This window comes from Antechinus flavipes, chromosome 1 (assembly GCF_016432865.1).
Source record: "Antechinus flavipes isolate AdamAnt ecotype Samford, QLD, Australia chromosome 1, AdamAnt_v2, whole genome shotgun sequence".
Lineage (NCBI taxonomy): Eukaryota > Metazoa > Chordata > Mammalia > Dasyuromorphia > Dasyuridae > Antechinus > Antechinus flavipes.
The window spans coordinates 494,693,910-494,713,180 of NC_067398.1; the positions used below are offsets into that span (position 1 = coordinate 494,693,910).

At 36.7% G+C, this 19,271-nt stretch overlaps 1 protein-coding gene across 1 annotated transcript in view; it reads right to left on the reverse strand.

Annotated features, from left to right (window-relative positions):
* The window catches only part of LAMA3 (laminin subunit alpha 3), a 299,158-nt gene extending 280,608 nt beyond the window's left edge, over positions 1–18,550 (reverse strand). The window contains exon 1 of the mRNA XM_051970336.1: positions 17,920–18,550. Coding sequence (XP_051826296.1) covers positions 17,920–18,201 — 282 coding nt within the window. The 5' untranslated portion in view covers positions 18,202–18,550. The remainder of the gene's footprint in view (positions 1–17,919) is intronic.
* Positions 18,551–19,271: the final 721 nt, after the last annotated feature.

Below are 19,271 nucleotides of genomic sequence, written 5' to 3' on the forward strand. Positions count from 1 at the left end.
CAAGAAACACTGTTATATGGAAACTGGGCACTCATAGAGAATTTATTATTCTTTTCTTCTTTATAAATTTTGGGTGGACGGGATCAAAAGGAATTTTTAATAAAAAAAAATTTCCCTCCTTCTACCTTTCACATTTGCTTACTTGGATATGTCTCAGAGAAACTATTTAAAACAAAAGTCCAAATTCAGTCAAATTCTGGGTCCAGAAGACTACAAACCAGGCCTGAAAAAAATAAAAAAATAGGTCTGGAAGTGAAATACCTCTCAGTTGTCTAACAGAAATGTTGAAACTCAAGCTTGACTTTTTGTGACCTTCTCTTGAGATGTTGATGGGGACTGATATTTATGTAAAAGCCCTGAGTGGTGAGGATGACCTTCATAGAGAGGCCTAATGAATGTTCAGACTACTGGATAGCCAAGAGTAAAGAATGAGCATTTTAAAAATGTTTTATAAAGTGCAAATGATGCTAAAAATATTTTTAAAAGAAAACTCAGGGAACCAGGTAAAATAGAGTCCACAAGCAGTTCAGGATGACAGATGGCTTATACATTTCCAAAGTGATCCAAAGGGCTCCACAGGAGAGATGAAGGTCCAATTAGTATGACCTCCACAACCTGAGAAGATGAAATTTGACCTCATTACTCCCTCACTTATCTGCTACCTCTGGTGTCTATAGGGCATAGATGTGCAAAAGGGGAGAGGGTTTCTGTTGGAGCCCAGCATTAATTCACCCTATCCCACCTGCAGCAATGAAAGATGGCTGTAGGCAAGAGGCAAGTAAAATGATATAAAATTGGTGACAACCAATGCAGACTGGGAGTTAGGTGGCTCAGTGTTCTGGGCTTACAGTCAGGAAAACTCATCTTCCTGAGTTCAAATCCAGCTTCAGACATTTACTCTTGGGCAAGTCATTTAGCCCTGTTTGCCTCAATTTACTCATCTGTAAAAAAAAAAAAAAAGTTGGAGAAAGAAATGGCAAAACACCTTTGCAAGAAAACCCACAGAACCCAAAAGAAAGTTGGACATGTTTGAATAACAATAAACCACAGTAAAAGAAGAAGTGCTCTGGGTATATTCTGTGCTCCTAGGATTTTCTGATTTTTCCTATTTGTCTGTTAATAAGGAAATGCAATGGTGGGCTAAAAGGAGGGGGGGGAGGGGAGGGGAAGAAGGATCTATCTAAATGAAGGACCAGGTTGTCTTAAAGACTAATCCAGAATCCACCTTTGTGGTCTATGAAGTCAACTAGCATTTTATAGGGTATTGGAAGCACATGGTCTTTTACCATGATTATTTTAAAGACATTCACCTAAACCAAAACACTCACTCATTTGAAATATTTTCTGGCTAAAGCCCCACCATGCATTTCTTCTAAGAAATTGAAGATTTACAATATGCATAGAGCACTACAATATAGCACTAAAATAAATACCTTCTCCTCTCACCTTATTTTTAAGTCTGTGTGTTTCTAATCTATTCTGTTCTTGCCACATCACATAACGCCAACTTATGTTTGGCCCTGGTTTGAAGCAGAGAAGGCATGGAATAATGATTATGTGATATGCCAACCACCTGCTTCAGACCAGATGTGTGGAACGAGACCCAGGATCAAGAAAGTAAGTACACAATCTGGATGAAGTTCCACTGTCCTTATGACATGTAGTGAACTCTTGAATGCATTAACATTTAACAAAAATCATCCCTCAAATACCCCATTACATACCACTATGCACTTCCCCCAAATCCCCATCACAAAATAAGGATTACCAAAGTTTCTGGAGTTGGTCTCATACATGCAGGGATAAAATGAGCACTCCTAGTAATCTGGAGCTCTAAGAGAGTGATAAAGATTCCAAGGTTACTGAAACCTCAACACTGTACCCCTTCTTTGGAAAGATTTCATAGTTTGAAAAGGCATGGGTTTTTTTGTGTTTTGTATTGCTGAATTTTGCAAAGAGGAAAGTAGATAGATGTATTGAATATGGCATAATTTCATCATTTGTTCCTAATCAAATAATTTACCCCCTTGACGCTCATTATTATTAGGAAATATTTACTTTGATGAAACTTTTAATTATCTCAAATATTTATTTACTTCATGGTTCTAGAATTTTTTAAGAAAATCAGAATGTCATCAACAAATGAAGATTGTTTTGTTTCCTCTTTAGTGGTCGCTTTCCTTAATTTCTTTCTCATATCATTCCTTTGCTCTTACAGTACTATGTCAGATAATAATGGAAGAGGCATTCTCGATTAATGAACTTAATGAGAAAGAAGAGTTTCGCCATTACAAGTAATGAATACTACCTTTTCATTTTCGATAAATAATATCAATCATTATAAGAGAAGGCTTTTCTGATACTTGTATTTTAAAAACTCATTTTAACATCAATAAATACTGTTTTATCTGAGGATTTTTCTGAATCTATTAATATAATTTTATATTTTGGGTTTTGTTATTTATATCATAAAAAATGATGATTGTTTTCCTAATGGTGAACTAACTTGTATTCATGGTAAAAAAAATTAAATTTATTTACAAGGAATAACTTTTTAGACATAATCATATAAAGATAGCATGGCATGATACAGTCAGAATAATTTGACTTCTACTCCCACTTCTAGTGTCACAGGGTGACACTAGGAAAATTACTTAAACTCTTGGTGCCCCAGACGACTCTCAGAGAATATAAATTACTGAATAACTGCCCATCTGTGTTGATAAAATTTTCATTGGGATGCTTTAACATAAATGAAATCATAAGTCTATCTTCTCCCCTCAACAAATTCTATTATTTCTTTTCTAAATATTTTGTTTTAATGTTTTATATAAATATTTATGAATTAACATAGCTTAATAATTGTCTTTCTCAGCTTTATCACTCCTTGTTTTGTCTATAAGAGTAATACTTGTTTCACAGAAGGAATTTGGCAAAGTGTTTTTTCTATATTAATAAAATAGTTAATATATACAGATTAATTTCTATTTTAATATTTCATTGAATTTATTTTTAAATCCATCTGATCTAGAGGAGGTTTCCCCCCTTTTTGTTAGTTTATCTCTGGCTTATTCAATTTCTTCTTATGAGATGATTGGATTTTTAACATCACTATTTCTAATTTATTATTTTTAGTATTTTACATTCCAATAAGAGGCTGAACATGGCCTATTTTAGATAGAAATCAGGTCTTAGAGTCAGAGGAGTTGTATTCAAGTCCTGCCACTGACATAAATTAGCCTTGTTATCCTATACAAATCATTTAACATTTCAGTGACCCAATCAACTCTCTAACACAATAAGTGACAGAATAGTTACTGATCTGAGTAGATAGAGGGGTTTTCCTACTAGAAATATCCTATACCAATGAAATAGCAAATTTAGACTAAAAGAAAGAAAAAGTATTCTATATATGACAAAAAACCCTGCCATATGAGAGATGTGTATAAACAAATACACATATACTCATATTTTCATATGTATATTTGCCCCATGTATGGAAAATATTCATTCATTTTCTTTAAATTTTCAGTCTTTTTCAAGTCAAATTTTGATCAAATAAACTAATAGTTTATTGATTTTGTTAGCAATTTAGTAAAATGCTATTTACTAAAATAATATTTGCTAGGCCATTGTTTTTTAATTTTATTTCTGTTCTGAATTTTAAATTTTCTTTTTTTAAGCTCACTTTGAGATTGTTGACTAGTTTCCCTAGGGGCTAAAAAAAAAAAAAAAGGAAGGGGAATACTGTCAAGTAGTCCTCAGGACAGAAACCTGCTTTGGACCAGGTGGAGGGTATGGTGAGTCACTTTTTAGAAGTGCTTGATGACGTGTAATAGAGGTATCCTGCACCTGATTCAGAGCATGTATAGGTATTCTGTGACTGTTTCCTGTCCTCTAAAAGCAAGCCTTTTAGTTGACTGGAAAGAGTTTGTTGGTTGTGCTTTGTTCTCAAAGAGGACCAAAATGGCATCACAGTGTGTCTGACTGTGACTGATCAGACCAATATGAGCTCAGAATGCTCTGCCACAGATCAGACACAAATAGTCCCTATGAACATTTACTGCGCATCTCTCATTTCTTCTGAACTAATTTAATTCTGCTTTGCTCATAGAACACAGAACCTTCTTTGATGAGGGCACTCCATGCTGGGCCAGTATTTCCCATGTCATACAATCAATTCTAAAATTCTTAAGAGACATTGAACATGTTCTTATATTGCTTTTTCTGATCATTATGTAAGCACTGAGTTTTCCATAAAAAGTCTTTTGGCAAATATACATTTGGCATTTCAACAAGGTGGCCAGCCCAACAAAGTTGTGTTTTCTGTAGTAGGGTTTGAATGCTTGGCAGTTTAGTTTAAGAAAAGTCCTCAGTATCTGGTATCTAATCCTGCCAGGTGATCTTCAGAATTTTCCTAACACAATTCAAATGGAAGTGATTCAGTTTCCTGGCATGTTATACTGGTGTATTGTTCAAGTTTCACAGGGATACAACAATAAAGTCAGCACATCTCTATAGACCTTCAGTTTGATAGTCTAATATCTCTTCTCTCTCACACTTTCCTTCAGAACCTCCCAAACACTGAGCTAGCTCTGGTAATGTGTGTGTCAGTCTCATTATTGATGTAGATTTCTCTGGAAAAAATATTGCCAATGTAAGTGAATTTATTCACAGCATTCAAAATTTCTCCATTTGCTATAACCAATGGTTCCATATATGGATGGGGTAGTGTTGGCTGATGCAGTACCTATGTTTTCTTGGTGCTAATTTTTAGGCTACAGTTAGCAGCTGAGAATTGATCCATACTTTGTTGCATCTCAGAGGCTGCATTGACTGAAATCATGCACCAACACTCCCCCCACTTTAGTTTTGGCTTGTAGCCTTTTCAAGTTGAAAATTTTTACTTTCAGTACAGTAGTTGGCCTTGATGTAATGTTTGTCCTCATTGACATGGCTGAAAATATCATACTTTTTTAGCATGGGAGCAAGCATACAGCCTTGTTTCACTCCATTAATGACTGAGAAAGCTCAAGAGCGCTGTCCATTGTCCAGAACTTAGGCAAGCATGCCTTCATGAAATTGACATACTATACTGATAAATTTCTATGGGCAACCAAATTTTGACTTAATTTTTCATAAGCCAGAGCGTTCTTGCCAGAGTCCTTCTAATAGGCTGATCCCATACCTGACAGATCATCTACCTGAGAGCTATTGTGGCTTCAGATAAGGTTGAGGAACAGCCAATATGTTGTCTGCTGCCCAACAGCTCCAGAAGAAATTCTAGGAGCAGAACAGAGGTGAAAGGATAAGTTAATATGCAAAAGGGGGCATGAGGATACCAGATTTCAGTCTCTTTCCTGGTCAAGACCTCTTCCAACATTCCCACATCATTCGGACTCGTACCTCAGTTGCCATTAGGGAAGAAACTCATTTGTGGATTTTATACATATACTCATACTGGCTGACTGGTCAGCTAAAAGGCTTTCCATCCTCCTACAATGGACAAACAGCAAACAGTCACAAAATCCCAGCCATGCTCTAAATTGGAAACAGGACTCCTCCATCACATATCTGCATGTCTAAAAGTAGACTCACCAAACCCTGAAAGTGGAATTGGCAGGAAGCAGGATTATTCCCTGGACCAATTACATCACAGGATGATGTCTTAACTTGTTCCTGAATTGGATTTAAGTGATACAGAATTGCACAAAATTGTCAGCCTCACTTTCTCTTCCAGAGTCCAATGGCAGGATAAAAGTCAAAGATAACTGGTGACAGCCCAGAATGTAGTGGATGATCTTGGCATCTTAAATGTCACCAAGTTCTAAGCATGTTGTTGGGACAGACAGCCCCCTAACTCACTAACCTGTTCGAGACCTGTTGGTTACTCTCAATCTGGGTTAGCCATCTGCAGAGACAGTTTTACCAGCATGTGACCACTGCATATGCTAGAGCTTGACCACATGAGAATTAGAGGACAGGTGGACACCAAAGATGGATGAACTTATGCTAATCCTTATGCTAGATGTGCTAGTCTTCCCTGAATATACCATATATGCCCAGAAAGTCAAGCTAAAACCAAGGGTGGAACATATAGGAATGCACATTTCATCTTAATATTAGGAAACAATCAGAATTGCATGAAAATGAAATGTCCTGTGTCAGAAGTTAGTGATTTCACAATCACAATCTTCAAGTAGAGTTGGGATGACTATTTGTCCAGACTTGTAAAGGTAGTTCTGGGATTCTGAGGTCATTTTCAAAGCTAAGATTCTATGTTTCATCAAGTGCCAGAAGCTGCCAGCTAGCCATAAATTAGGTTATATGCAGTGCCCAGTTTATGTGAAAAAGCAAAAATGTATGTCAGTGCTTGAAAATAAATCATGACTTTTATCATTTCCTGATGTTTTATGATAAAATTTTATATCTACATCTGGGTTTTTATTCAAGATAATTTTGATAAAATTTATCCAAAAGCAAAATGAAGAAAATAGAAGAAGAAATGGCTAATCAAATAATTATCCTAATGGAGTTTCATTAATATTTTATTAAATAGTCTAGTAAGTAAAAATACACACAATTCAGCATTTTAAAAAGCATTTAAGTTTGCATGAGCTAGATTATCTGCTACAATAAAGGAATTTAACTTGGAGACAGTGCAGAACTACATTTTAATGTGATTCTAGTACAGTACAATAGATAAAAGAAATATTAGGCCTACAATTTATCCATTCTTGTCTAATCATTGAAATATTCTCATGGAATCTTTCCCAATAAAGTCATCCTGAACCTATGTGTGTTGAGGTAGATTTAACCTGTGCAGAATTTTCCCAGGGAAGGACTTCTTAAGCTTTTTCTACTTGTGGCTCATTTTCACCCAAGAAATTTTTATACAGACTCAGGAAACATTTAGATACAAAACTAGAATATTTGTTACTGAATATTCATGGGTGGGATGTTAGAAGAGTAGATCTTTTGAGATAATTTTCTCCATCCTTCCTTTCTCCTCCCCAGGACTCCAATATTCTTCTTTCCCTTCCTTTCTAGTCTTCTCAGAAGATCATTAAAATATAATAGAAACACTCATAGGATTTCTGTCCCAGTTTCCCTGTTTTACTCTCTAGATTAGTTATGTGGCACAAAAGATAAGAGTGCTGGGCATGGAGTCAGGAAGACTTGAATTCAAATGTGATTTCAGACTCTCACTGTGTGACCCTGGGCGTCATTTAATCCTGTTTGCCACAGGTTCCTCATCTGTAAAATGAGCTAGAGAAGGAATGGCAAAACTCTTCCTTACATTTGCCAAGAAAACCTTCAATCGGACATGACAATGACTGAACAACAACAAAAATTGTCTAGTTGTCCTTCCATTCTTTGCTTGTAAAGCTTTTTATACAAGTGTAACACGACTTTATACATACATATATCTATCTATCTATCTAGATGATTATTATTACCTAATGATGGCCCTTCCCAAGTAACCCAAATCAACTTAATGTCATTCCATATATGGTATAATTCTAAAAATAATGAGAATTCCTCTGATTAGCAATACAATTAATTGATCTTATTATTTTATAGTTATACCTTGGGCATTTCTTATTTACCTTGAAGGATTACTCTAATATTGATGATTTCTATAATTTTTTCTAATTATGACTGAAAAGATTTGTGGCTAATAATTCCTTCCACTCTGTAAAGATTCTTTTCTGGGCTACCAGCAGAGATTAAAATAATAAAGGACAATAACACTATTTTCTTGCAAAGTCCCTACAGAGACTAATTCAGCCTTCAAAATAGATGTTCAATAAATATTGTTAACTGATAGCTGTAGAACAAATAACTGCTTCTAATACTTGAAAATTTCAATGTTGGTGATCTGCCCCTCAAAAATAGTCCAACCAATGTCTTTTTCAAAAAAAAAAATTTACTCAGTTTTAATCACTAAAAGCCCAGTTGTTTATTTTATCTTTATAGGTTTTTTTTTTTTGCAAAGCATTTCTTACCCCTCCCATTCAGATTGATCTTCCCCTTGTGACAAAGAAAAATAATTAAGAAAAATCATCCAATACAGAAATCTGGAGATATATATGTGTGTGTGTGTGTGTGTGTGTGTGTGTGTGTGTGTGTATAAAATACACACACACATCTAGAGAGAGAGAGAGATAATATTTTGTCTTAGTAGTTCTTTTGCCATGAGAGATAATATAATATTATCTCTTTTCCAGTACCTTCACTAAGTTTTCCCATTATTCAGTTTACCTTATTTTTAGTGGTCTGTTCATTTATATCATTTCAGCTATTGCTCACATTTTTATTACTCTGCATTTATCCACAAATCTACCCACATTTCTCTCACTTCCTCATATTCATCATTTCTTACTGCACAATATATCCCTACATTCATATTTGTTAAATTCAGTAAACATTTGTTAAGCACCTATTATGTAGGAATTGTAGCATAGGACTGCTCAGCATGGCAAACCCTCTTCCAAGAAGGTACTAAGCTCTCTGAGAAAAGCAGATTTAAAGTAGCTCAAAAGAAAGACAAGATGGACAAATTTAGAGAATCCACTCCAAATGTTCATTTGGACTATTTGTGCCTGACCCATGGTAAAGCATTCCAAGCTCATATTGGTCTGATTAGCCATAGTCAGACACACTGTAACTTGATTCTAACACAATTTGTTCCTCTTTGAGAATGAAGTACACAACAACGAATCAATCATGTGACAGGCACTGTAATGGGCTGAAGCTCGAGTTGATGCACTGAGGTCCCAAGCACATGAGGCTAAATAGTAATTGCACCATACTCTATTAATATATATGCTTGGAGAAAGAATGACCCCTGCCTACTCTTTGTGCAAGACCTGATGTGTTGTATAGGAAATGACAATTTTGGTGGATGGAGGCAGAAAGGCAGGGAGAGAGGCGGAGAGAGATTGCTGGCTGGTTCTTGTCACAGCTGCTCATATTGGTATCACGATCCCCCTTCACCTCCGATCCCCCTTCACCACCACAAAGAATAAAGATTGAAGATTTTCCCTTAACCTGAATTGCTGACTCTGGCTGAGTTTAAAATATGCAGTTATCACAAGGCACTGTGCTAAAAATACTGGAGATACAAAAAGAGGCAAGACAGTTCTTGTCCTCAAAGAGCTTACAATCTAATGAGGAGGGATAACATGCAAACAAATATATACAAAACAAGCTACATACAGGAAAAATAGGAAATAATTAACAGGGCAAGCACTGGAATTAAGAAAAGTTAGGGAAATCTTTAGGTGGTAGAGAGGATTTTAGATGGAACTAAAAAGAAACCAGGAAAATCAGTGCTCAGAATGGAGAAGAGAAATTATTTCCAAATATTGGAGATAGCCAGAGAGAATACCTAGAGCAAGAGTTGAAGTATTTTGCTCATGAACAGCCAAGAAACCAGTCTCATTTGATTAAAAAATATAAATTGGGGAAGAAGGTTTAAGAAGGCTGGGAAGAGCAGGATGAATACAGAGAGATTTGGAGAGACTTACATGAACTGATGCTAAGTGAAATGAGCAGAACCAGGAGATCATTATACACTTCAACAATGATACTGTATGAGGATGTATTCTGATGAAAGTGGATTTCTTTGACAAAGAGACCTAACTCCGTTTCAATTGATAAATGATGGACAGAAGCAGCTACACTCAAAGAAAGAACACTGGGAAATGAATGTAAACTATTTGCATTTTTGTTTTTCTTCCCGGGTTATTTTTACCTTCTAAATTCAATTCTCCCTGTGCAACAAAAAAACTGTTCGGTTCTGCAAACATATATTGTATTTAGGATATACTGCAATATATCTAACATATATAGGACTGTTTGCCATCTAGGGGAGGGGGTGGAGGAAGGGAGGGGAAAAATCGGAACAGAAGCGAGTGCAAGGGATAATGTTGTAAAAAAAATTACTCTGTCATGGGTTCTGTCAATAAAAAGTTATTATTACAAAAAAAAGAAGGCTGGAAAGATAGAAGAGGATTAAGTTATGAAAGGCTTTGAATGTCAAATAAAACATTTTTAAAATTTGCTTCTAGAAACAATAGGGAGTCTCTAGAGTCAATTGAATAGGGAAATGACATAATTAGCACCATTTTGCTTTCTTTGTTATCACCAAGAATACTCCTATGAAAATTTTTATAGAAAGAGAGACCTGAATTTCTGCCTTTGACCTTATTAAGATATAACCATTAGGGAGATTTCTGGGTCAAAGAGAATGGACATTTTAGACATTTTTCTTGTACAATTCTAAAAAGAAATTGAAAATGGTGGAAACCATTTTTCATTTCCACCAACAACATATTATTGTACCTTCCAACATTGACTGATTCTATCTTTTTTTTTCATCTTTGACAATTTGCCTGACTTGAGGTGAAATCTCAAAACTGTTTCAATTTTCATTTTTCTGTGCTGAATAAAGAACTGAATAATGCTGCTTTATACCGAGTAGAGAACTGAACCAAAACTGAGTAATTATTCCCTAGTTGTCTACAACAATGCTATCTCACTTGAAGTCTACACCAGGGTTTCCTTAAAAAATTTTCTTCTGACTACCCTGTTTGAATTTGCCCCCATTTCAACTCACCATGCAACAACTGCTTCAGACATTCATCTATTCCACATGTCTGGATCAGAAAAACTGCTGAAGACAGACCACATCACTCAGAGACTGGCTTTCTTCCAGAACGTCATTATTAATGTTCTCTCTAACTTGCTAAGGGCCACTTGTATGTGATGCCGATAATACTCTTCAAAAAGTTTCACATGTCATCCATGGCATTTCTGAGTCCCACAGTCAAAGAGGAGGTTGGATTCCTGCACAGTTTTCTAAGCCTTTAAATCTGATCTTGAGTTTGGCATCATGTCTGCCCCACTGTCTCCCTGAAAGCATTCTAGGCTTCTTCATTCAATCCTCTGTTTGTTTGTTAGTTGGCAACCTGGTCAGGATGAAGCTTTGATAGCAGGATTCCAAGCTTTCTTGTCTCACAATACAGCCTACACAATTTTCATAATCTTAAATTTTCCATTAGGCTTTCTTGCACTGTTTCTTTTTTCATTTCCTCTCTATCATCCTTTTCTCAAGGGCTACTTCTATAATCTCCCATCATTAAAAAGGTACTTGACCTTATTTGTATAAAATGGAAAACTCTTTATCTCCCTCTAGGCCTTTCTTTCCCACATATGCTCAGAAAATCTATCTCCCTCTGTACTCAGGCTAACTTTTAGAAATATTCAGGTCCTACTTAATAAATTATGATTTAGGGCTTTATTAGGCTAAATTGTACCACAAGACTACACAAGAGTTAACTGAATTTTTAAGAAGAGTATCTAACTTAGAAGTAGGAAATCATTTTTGCATTTGGAGAATATCTGGTTCAATAAATGCATTATTCATATTCATAATTAATTCAAAACTAATGTATAGTACAGTATGGAATATATAAAGAATTATAAGTCTTTAACTGATAAATGATTTACCAAATTGAGAAAGCATCTGTTAGTATCCTATCAAAGATGTTTGGAATATATTAACTTTTTTTGTTCATGAAGATTTTATTAGTTAAATAAACTTATTCACATTTGTAAAATATACATATTTATAATGATTTCTATTTTTAGAAAATGAAATCTATAGCTTTCCATTTTAAAAGTCTCAACTACAGAGAATTTCATTTTCCACCCCATGAAAGGCATCTGACCCAGAAAAGTAGAGTGGTTTGATAATATGAGCTTCTATCACATTTTCCATCACTGAAGTGTCCCAGTCTTTTAGGAAAATTAACCCCTCTTAAGCAACAGCAACCACTTCTTAGTTACAAAAATATTTGTGCTATGTGTCTCTCAGTGGAGTTCCATTACAGCTATGAAAGGATTGTTTGGCTTTTATATTGACATAAATACTGTAGAAAGTGCTGCTAGACATCTTAATGCCTATTCTCTATGTGAGCTTGAACAAATCATTTACCCTCCTGCCCTACCCTTTTTTTTTTTTTTGGAGAGCTGGTTGTTAACCATTTATCAGCGTACCTCTTGGCATGAACCTATTGATCATAGTGAACCAATAAAGGAAGAGTACTCTAGGGGCTTATGCAAACAAAGAAGGCAAAAATAAGTATACTCACTTCAAATATGACCACTTATTGCTGGGTGGGTCTCCTTAAAAATATAGCAGATGCTAGGGTCAGCAATGCACACCTGGCTATTGTGCAACACATATAGCTATAGTATTGACATATCTAGAATGACAAGCTCTAAGGGATTCTCAAAATTCCTTAGAAAATTACACTTACCTGATGAGGTCATGGGCCCCACAAAAATGATTCTCTACAGCAACTAGAAAAAGACTGAGAGAGGTCCCTTCCTTCTATATTTCTGTTGTACCTTTCTGTGGTACCAGCAGAAGAAAACCAAGTGGTTAATCCTCATATTTTTGTGAGCTACATAATAAACAGATTTTTAAAAGCTAAGCTTCATAGAAAGAGTCTAAATGGTAAAGGGAAAATGGAAAGAAGGAAGGGAAGTAAAAAGGAAGGAAGGAAGGAAGAAAGGAAGGAAGGAAGGAAGGAAGGAAGGAAGGAAGAAAGGAAGGAAGGAAGGAAGGAAGGAAGGAAAGAAGGAAGGAAGGAAGGAATACAATATTGTGAACCTTCACAATAAATAAACATGGCAATATTAAGGAATTTGCTAAAAAGTTGTTTGTTTTTATAGACACTAAGTCTGATATAGGCTTTGTCCTCCCATCTCCTTATGCTCCATTGTCTCCTAACCCTATGGCACCGAGTCTTCCTGTTACTCCTATTCTCTTTAACTGCCAATAACTCCCCACTTTGGCATGTCTGTAAATAGATTCAAACACAAAGATTGTTCATTCAGGAAAAGAGCTCCGTCTATTCCAATGCCCTGGTGGACTTGCTATTAGTGTCCCATGATCCAAAAGTACATAAAACTAAAATAGGGTAAACTAGATGGCACAGAGGATAGGGTACTATATGTGGAGTCAGAAAGGTTGAGTACAAATGTGACCTCAGACATTTCCTAGCTATATGATTCTAAACAAGTCACCTTACCCTGTTTGCCTCAGTTTCTATATCTATATCTACTTCTATATCTATATCTATATGTCTATAAAATGAGCTGGAGAAGGCAATGGCAAACCACTCAGGTATCTTTGCCAAGAAAACCTCAAATAGGGTCCCAAAGAGACAGATACTACTAATCAGCTAAACTACAACAAATTATATATTATTTGTTGTGACTTACACAGAATCATAAGCAAAGCACAGTGTTTATTTAAGCTAACAAATTAGTAGCCTCCACAAGTCAACTTAAGCTGAATTATAATATATTAATTTGTTAATTGTTCTTTATTTCTACATATACTCATTCGAGTTCAGCCTCTATTTGCTTATGTGTAGTCTTTGAGGAAATCTTTATTTACTTATCCTTCTATTGGCACTGAAACTTGCAACCTGAGAAACTAAAGATTATTACTTAACAGAAATTGCTAAACTTCAGTGGTTAGAAAGATCTTGGTACCAACTGGACAATATATGAACAAGTTATAATATATGAATGTGATAGAATACTATTGGGCCACAAGAAATGATAAAGGAGATAGTTTCATAAAAAATCTGAGAAAACTGGTATGAACTGATACAAAGAGAAGTGAACAAAACCAGAACATCTGATAACAATAGCCAATAGTATCGTAAAGCCAATCAACTTTGAAAGACTAAGGAACTCTGATCATCATAATGACCTAATACCATTCCAGAAGGACTCATAAAGAAAGTCAGTCAGTGAATAAATATTAAGTGCCTTCTATGTGCCAGACATTAAACTAAGCACTAAGGATGACAAAAGAAAATCTCTGCTTGAGCTCACAATTTAATAGAGGAGACAAGCAAATTATGGACAAGCAAGCTTTATATATATATAGAGGGGAAAATAGAAAATAATTTATAAGGGGAACAAGGGTAGCTAGAAGACACAGGGGATAGAGTTCCAGGGCTGCAGTCAGGAAGACTCATTTTCATGAGTTCAAATCCAGACTCAGACACTTATAAACTGTGTGACTCTAGGCATATTATCTAACAATGTTTGCCTCAGTTTCCTCATCTGGAAAATGAGCAGGTATCTTTGCCAAGAAAATCTCAAATAGGATTATGAAAAGTTGACAAATTGAAAACAATTAACAACAATCCAAAAAAGAGGAAAACATTAGAATTAAGAGGTATTGGCAAAGGCTTCCTATAGAACAAAATTTCTTAAACTGTGGTTGCATAATTGAATATGGAATTGCATAATTGAATATGGGGGTTTCAAAATTATGATTTATTTTCAGTACATGTTTGATTGGTATCCTTATTTTATATATCTATAGACCCAGGGTCATGTAAAAATTTCTTGTGTGGAAAGAAGTCACAAGTGGAAAAAGTTTAAGAAGCCCTGCTAGAAATGTTGAGGAACAGTGTTCCAGGCATAGGGAACAGCCAAGAAAGCCAGAGCTTAGAAATGGAGTGTCTCATTCCAGGAATAGCAAGGAAACCAATGTCACTGTATCAAGGAATATGTGATGGGGATTAAGGTAGAAGAAGACTGGAAAGGAAGAGAGGGGAAAGGTTATGAAGAGCAGAGTATTTTGTATTTAATTCTGGAGGCAATAAGAAGCTTCCTGGAGTTTATTTGTGGAAGGGATAAGGAGTGACATGATCAGATCTGCATTTCAGGAAAATCACTTTGAAAGCTCAAGGAGTTTGACCATAAAGGGTTACCCACCTCCTGAAAGAGAGGTAAAAGATTCAGAGCATGAAGAAGTCAATAATTGCTTGAGACATGACCAATATGGGGATTTGTTTTACTTGATTATATATGTTTGTAGTGACAGTTTTGTTTTTCTCAACTGGAGGAAGAAGGAAAGCTACAATGAGAAGGAAAAATAGATCTTCTATTGAAAAAAAAATTATTTTTTAAAATGAAGTTAAAAAAAAACCCTTGGCTATTCACTCACACAGAACATGAACCAGGTCTCAATACTTTAAAGAATTACCACTAACATATAAAAATAAAACTTTTTAAAAATCCTAAGTCATGTTTTAACTTTTTTTTTCTAAAATATTTTCTAAATCCTGGCTGATGTCGGGGAGTTTTATTTTGTTAAGTTTAATGAAAGTTCAGAGATATAAAACAGTCATCTTGAGTTACTTCAGTATTCTGTCACTTCTGCAACTGTACCTAGCCAGCCTGACCTAGAACAATTACCACTGATTATATAGAAGAGATGGGTGAATTTTAATCTCTTCCCTTTTCTTCTCTCCTCCCATTTCCAAAGAGGCAAGTTTGAACCAGCTGCTGCCAAAACACCTGGCTGAAGCACATTCTAATAAACTAGCCTCAATCTTTTCACTTTCCCATTCTTGTCCCTGACAGGATACTTTCACACTAACAACTCTTGCATCCTTTCTTGCTCATATCCATGAAAGAACACATCAGCCTAGCTTTTCTCCATTCCTGACTTTCAGAGAATAAGATCCAACACTTGACAATATTCTGTTCCTGAAAGTTACACCCTGGCCTAGAAGGACGGCATGTGCTGAGTTATCTAAGAAAGCTTTTTCCTCTTCTGTTTAGGACTATGAATCAGTGTATAATTAATGTGGATTGTGAACAGCTTAAGGGCAGAAATTATCCCTGTTCTAGCCTCGTTAGCAGTATTAATAACTTGTGATTCTCTAGCACTTTATAATTTTGTTTCCTCAAAACAACCCTGTGAGATATGTGATATAGGTATAACTATCCTTTTTTCACAAAGAGGAAACTGAGCCCTCCAAAAATGTTAAGTGATTTCCTAATATCACACAATTAATGTAAAAGGTAGGAATGGAAAAGCATTTTCTTCATACAGCTCTCTGGGGTCAACTGTGCAAATATTTTTCAAATTTTCAAGACAGTTAAGAACAATGTTTCACATAAGCGAGTGCAAGGGATAATGTTGTAAAAAAATTATCCTGGCATGGATTCTGTCAATACAAAGTTATTATTAAATAAAATAAAATTTAAATTAAAAAAAAAAAGAACAATGTTTCACCACCAACCTAGATCACAATCCTTATAATAGACAGGCTTCCAGAGGTGCTGTGACTGAAAAATTATCACCCTGCCATTTACCTATTGATAAACTCCAGTTGATCCACAAACATCAATTAAGAAAATATTTGGGACTTGGTAAGATTTTGAGAGCTTAAACACCATTAATATAACCTTGAGGCAAGCTAAAATGTGTTCTTAATTGAGAAATATGAGGTGGTATAGAGGGAAAAAATTCACCTTAGTCCACCATCTAATAGCTTCCTATATTAATCCTATTTGTTAACTGTATTCTAAGATTGTTACTATGTTGCTGAAAGATTTCAAATATTATCAGGGCCCTCCAAATTTGGCACCTTTAAGTAAAACCTCAACTACTCTACCCTATTTACAACTCTGACCAGTTTTGCCTCCACACTAAAAACAGTTTTTAGGATTAATATATTTGCATGAAATACAATACGCTAGAAAGAAAATTGGATATATAATCAGATGAGCTGAGTTTGAATTCTGGCTCCATTATTTACTTATTGTGTGAACTAGGACAAATCACTTAATTTTGGAAATCAGTTTCCTGATGAATAAGAGGATTGATTGTTGTTTAGTCTTGTTCTACTCTTCCTGACCCCATTTGGGGTTTTCTTGGCAGAGATACTGGAATCATTTGCCATTTCCATCTCCAGATCATTTTACAAATGAGGAACTGAGGCAAACAGGATTGATTGACTTGTCCAGGATCACACAGCTAGGAAGTGTCTAAGGCCAGATTTGAACTCAGGAAGATGAGTTTTCTTGTCTCTAGGCCTGGCACTCCATCACTACACCACTTAGATTCACCTTCCTGGGTTCAAATCCATCCTCAGACCCTGTGGACAAACACCTTAACCCCTTTTGCCTGAGGTTCCTCATCTGTCGAAAGAGTTGGAGAGGGAAATAGCAAACCACTTTAGGATCTCTGCCAAGAAAACCCCAGTTGGGGTCATGAAATCGGACACGTCTGAAAAACGACTTGAACAAAAGGCTTGAATTCTCTTATTATTAGATGACCTTTAAAGTCCTTTCCAGATCCAACTCCACTTTCCTATGACCTTCTAACACTGAGAAATTAAGGTATTTGCCCAAGATCACTGATCTAGCTGAGACTCAAATTCAGGACTCCCAACTTCACAGAATGTTCTTTCCACCAAAGCTTGTCACATTCATTTAATCAGTACTATGGATCTACAACGAGGAGGAAAAAAATATTCTTGACAAGGAGTGGTTAAATTTGCAACTAAGCAGAAGTAGAAATCTGTCTAAATTGTCCTGACATCTCCCAGAATCAAGGGACTTTTTCTAAAAATTCCCCGCTAGAGACACTTCTTTTCTTTGTTGCCTCTAGTCTTCGGGCTTTAGCAACTGGAAGAGATTTTAAGGATTATCTTTTGCAGTGGAGGAGAACTGAAGCTTGTCTTAGGTCATAGATTTCTAAGTCACCAAGTGAAATTTGAACCCGTGGCCTAACGTCAAGTCCAGTGCCCATTTCTCTAAGGCCAGCCAAAGAACTCTCACGCCTTCCCTCTTCTCTGCCTCGGGCTGAGGATTTGTTCTTTCCTGGTCACCCGCGGCAGCTGGGGGCCCTGAGCACCCCAGGAGCTGGCACTCACTGTGTCATCCCCTCTTCTCCCAAAAGCTTTCAATAGACTAAGTCCTGGACAACCTGCTCTCCGCCCCGGGCTACCTGTAACCGCCCCTTGCAACCTGCGAGTTTTCGGGCGCAACTTGTGCCGCCCGCGCGCGCAGTCGCCACCGTACCTGGATAGTGTGGCCGGTGGTAGAGGCGATAGGGCCCCCCACCAGCTTGCAGTAGAGCTCTGGCCGGGGCCTCGCGCTCCCGGGGTCTTCTCCGCAGGTGGCAGTGGCCGAGATCCTCGCCGCTTCCGCCAGGTTGAAATAAGGAGGATGGAGGCTGAAGCCGGTCTCCGGCTCCGGAGAAGCAGCGGCTCCAGAAAAGGGGAACAGCAGCAGGAGGAAAAGCCTCGGGAACCGCCAAGGAGAAGGAGCAAATGTTAGGGTCCCTTTCTGTATCTCGGCCATCCTGTCCCAGAAATCGGGAGGGAGTGCCAGCCTTGTCCACCCGACCTGGGCAACGCAGTCTTCCACGTATCTTTAAGCGGGTCTCGGCGGCCTCGGCAGTCTAAAACACAGCAGCAACAATACCAACAGCAGCGGAGAAAAAGCTCTGCCTCTGTCTGCTTTTGTTTTTTGGAGATTGTCCCAGAAAGAAGTGAACACACACCCCCTGTTGTAGGAGGAAGCTTGTAGCGCCTCCCAAGCCCAGAGCTCGATGAAGATCAGGGAGGAAGGAGGAGAGAGAAAAGGAGACCAGTGGGACTTGATTCGTTACGGGGAAAACCTATACCAGGCCAGTCAGGTCACTCTAATAATCAAAGAAAAGAGAGACTGCGGTTGCATTTGGCATTTTTAATTGCACGGATGAGGAAACGGACCCAGCAGTTTCTGAACAAAGGGAGTCTTCCTGTGCTAAATTGTTTTATCCCGAGGGAGAGAAAAGGATCGAGGGCAAGTGGGTGTTAATATTTTTACTTTCCCGAAGTGTTGAAGTGCAATGATACCTGCCCTTCTAATTTTAAAGGGCCTCTTTCTGCCTAAGGGGGTGAAACGTTATCTATCCCTTGTTTTGGTGTTTTATATCAGTCACCCAAACAAAAATTAGGAATTCAGTCTCCGGACCCTGGTAAGAATGAAGAAGGCTTAAAACAGAAAAAGAAAATGATAGAACAGTTTCCCTAATGGATATTGATGCAATATATATTAACAAAAGGATTACAGCAATTTATCACGAGGATAATACTCTATAATATAAATCCAGGTGAGATTTATATTAGAAATCTAGGGCTGCTTCATTACTAGGGAAACTATCAGTATAACTCACCATCTCAATAACAAACTAACAGAAATCATGATTATCTCAATAGATGCAGAAAAAGCTTTAAGAAAATACATCCATTCCTATTAGAAATACTACAGAACATAAGAATAAATGATAAATAGTATCTATCTAAAACTAGCAGCTAAGATTATCTATAATGGGATAAGCTAAACGCTTTTAAAATAAGATCAGGGGAGAAAACGGATGCCCATTA